The 3,205-nt window shown below is 45.8% G+C and overlaps 1 protein-coding gene across 1 annotated transcript in view; it reads left to right on the top strand.

The window, feature by feature from the left end:
• LOC134354050 (branched-chain-amino-acid aminotransferase, cytosolic-like) overlaps positions 1 to 3,205 on the top strand; it is a 40,664-nt gene that overhangs the window by 13,351 nt on the left and 24,108 nt on the right. Inside the window, exon 2 of the mRNA XM_063062760.1 lies at positions 2,241 to 2,315. Coding sequence (XP_062918830.1) covers positions 2,241 to 2,315 — 75 coding nt within the window. The remainder of the gene's footprint in view (positions 1 to 2,240; positions 2,316 to 3,205) is intronic.

Below are 3,205 nucleotides of genomic sequence, written 5' to 3'. Positions count from 1 at the left end.
TCTAACCTTTGAGTCGCTGAGCTAACAAAATGCAAATGTGCCCAAGCAATAAATGATTGTTGAAAGTCTGTGTTGTGCGGAGGTTGGAATTCAAAGTAATGCATTCTGCTTTCACCGGCATTGTTGTGCCTGGATCATCGTCTAAAATCAATCTAGTGTAGGATTCATCTCTGCAGTATTTTCCTGTTTTATGCTGTTAGTTTACTTCTTCAGTGTTCAGATTGGGTTCTGAAACTTTTGCACCCTGTGGAGGTTCTTATTTTTTAAAAAAGCTGATGTTGTCGGCTCAGGAATTGTCCTACAATGCATATGACTGAATGAAAGTCCTGCCGAAGGGTTTCGGCCCGAAATGTTGACTGTGTTTTTTTCCATGGATGCTGCCTGGCCTGCTGAGTCCCTCCAGCATTTTTGTGTGTGTTGCTCAGATTTCTAGCATCCGCAGATTTTTCTCTTGTTTGTGAATGAATGAATTCCTTTTAAGTATGATTACTTGTTGTGTAGATAAGTGTGAGAGCTCAGAAAGTCAGGCAGCATCTATGGAGAGGAATAAGCAGTTGATGTTTCGGGCTGCGACCCTTCATCGGGACTAGAAAGGAAGGGGGAAAGAAGCCCAAATAATCCCTCCGCTGCCTGTAAGGTGTTTGTACCTTGTACCTGTGACTGCATAGGTTTCCTCCGGGTGCTCTGGTTTCCTCCCACAGTCCAAAGACGTACTGGCTGGTAGGTTAATTGGTCATTGTAAATTGTCCCGTGATTAAGCTAGGACTAAATTGGGGGATTGTTGGGTGGCGAAGCTGAAAGGGTTGGGAGGGTATATTCCACACAGTATGTCAATAAACAATAAAAAAGGTGGGGGGGGTGCAGGGGGCTTCCTATCCTGTCCTTTCCTGTTCCAGTGAAGGGTCTCTGCCTGAAACGTCGACTGTTTATTCCTCTCCATAAGTGCTGCCTGGCCTTCTGAGGTCCTCCAGCATTTTGTGTGTGTGTGTGTGTGTGTGTGTGTGGCTCTGGATTTCCAGCGTCTGCAGAATCTCTTGTGTAAATGTAGAAGCTACAGATTTGTCCCACAAAAAAAAAATTAAGGAAGAAGAAGAAAATATTTGAAAGAGAAATGTTGACTGGGATACTGGTCTTCGAGTCAGCTCTTCAGGTTGACCTTTAGCTTTTGATTCTAAGACTGCAACTAAATATTTGGCAAATGAGCACACTGTCACCATATGTATGTAGTGCAAGGTTAACAATACTTGACATGAATGACAAGTTAATTCAATCAAGGTTTGCACAGTACAAAACAGAGTATAAAAACAGAAAATATTGGAAATATTCTGCAGGTCAGGCCATGTCTGAGGGAAGGGAAGCAGAGTTAACATTTCAGATTGAAGAACCTTTGGTCAGAGAGTGTATCGCCCCGGATCTGAGGATTTCGGTCTTTGTGTAGGTGAATCAGTTTGCACCTTGTGTGGACCGATAGTCAAGTCAGTCTATTCACCAGGATTTCATATTTCCTGGGGAAATGAAAGGAAAGTCCGACAAATCGCAATTGAGCTTCACTGAATCTGGGACTGATATCCACATTGTGCCTTTTTGGTTTATTTCATGACATCAGGGAGCAAATAATATCTCATTTGTAGTAGGCCATAAGACACAGGAGTAGAATCAGGCCATTCGGCCCATTGATTCTGTTCCACCATTCCATCATGTTTTATTATCCCTCCCAACCTAATTCAACTGCTGTCTTCCATTTGGCACCCTTAGTAATCAAGAACCTATCAACTTCGGCTTTAAATATACCCAATGGCTTGGCCTCCACAGGCATCTGTACTGAAAATCTGGGCTCCAGAACTACCCTTTGCCTCTAGCCAAGGTGTTACAGCACAAATATAACACTGGAATCTACCAGACAGTGTGGAACATAGTCTGGGCATATCCCGTTTGCAAAAATCGGGATAAATCCAGTCTGGCCACTTGCTGCTGAATCACTCTACTCTCAATCGTCAGCGAAGAGATGGAAGGCACGGTCGACAGTGCGATAAAGCAGCATAATCAGCTCCCCAATGACCAGTTTGGGTTTTGCCAAGACCAGTCTGCGCCAGAGCTCATGATAGTCTTATAGTCTTGCTCCAAGCATATATATCCATTCCACCACCCCTCCACACCCCCCCACCCTAACTGCCCCAGCAGTGAGTGCAGCTTTACCCTTCAGCACTCATTTCACCTGACGCTAATGTTGTGTTTTGCAGGTTTTACGGAAGCAGTTGACCCACCCTCATGGCTTTTCCAATGGATCCCGCAGATCAATTTGCACAGCATTTAAGGTGAGGTAAAATACAGTGTTGGTGCGTGGCCAAGTGATTAAGGCGTTGGTCTAGTGATCTGAAGTTGTGAGTTCGAGCCTCAGCTGAGGCAGCGTGTTGTGTCCTTGAGCAAGGCACTTAACCACATATTGCTCTGCGACGACACCGGTGCCAAGCTGTATCGGCCTTAGTGCCCTTCCCTTGGACAACGTCGGTGGCGTGGAGAGGGGAGACTTGCAGCATGGGCAACTGCCGATCTTCCATACAACCTTGCTCTGGAAACCTTCCAAGGCACAAATCCATGGTCTCACAAGACTAACGGATGCCTATAAAATACAGTACTGTCCTGCAGTACCTTGTGACAGGTTCATGTAGCTTGGGTGCACCTACAGCTCCTTTCTAACATAGTGTAGATATAAGCATATGGCCTCCATGCAGTAATATACACAGTGCCAGAGTCTCCCGATAGTTCAGCTGGGAGCAGCACACCAGGCTGTGGCTCTGCTTGGGGTAGTATTTACCAATAACATCCTGGACAGCAGCAAGGATCTTGGAGTGCCAGAGTAGTGTGGTGACCCAGGGTCCGCACTCCAGCTCACCCAGCTTCCTGCTGGAGGATGCTGCATTTACAGAGAATCAGGTTCATCCTGAACATGACCAAGCATCTTCTGGAATCTCAGTGTGGCTTTTTGAATGAACATGGTCCATGCCATAGGCTGGATCGGGTTTTGGGTGGAGGGATGTAACTTGACTGGGACAAGAAAGCCATAGCAAGGCCAGCGAACTGGAAAACACGGTGTAAAGATTACAAGGACAAAGAACTTGTCGTCATCACCATTATGTGTCCTGTCAATAACATGGGTGATCATGATCTTCAACTGAAGAACTGGTTTGCCATTGCTGCCTTCTGG

Source organism: Mobula hypostoma, chromosome 11 (assembly GCF_963921235.1).
Source record: "Mobula hypostoma chromosome 11, sMobHyp1.1, whole genome shotgun sequence".
NCBI classification, from domain to species: Eukaryota; Metazoa; Chordata; class Chondrichthyes; order Myliobatiformes; family Myliobatidae; genus Mobula; species Mobula hypostoma.
The sequence above is the reverse complement of the archived record's forward strand: the minus strand, read 5'-3'. Positions and strand labels throughout refer to the sequence as shown.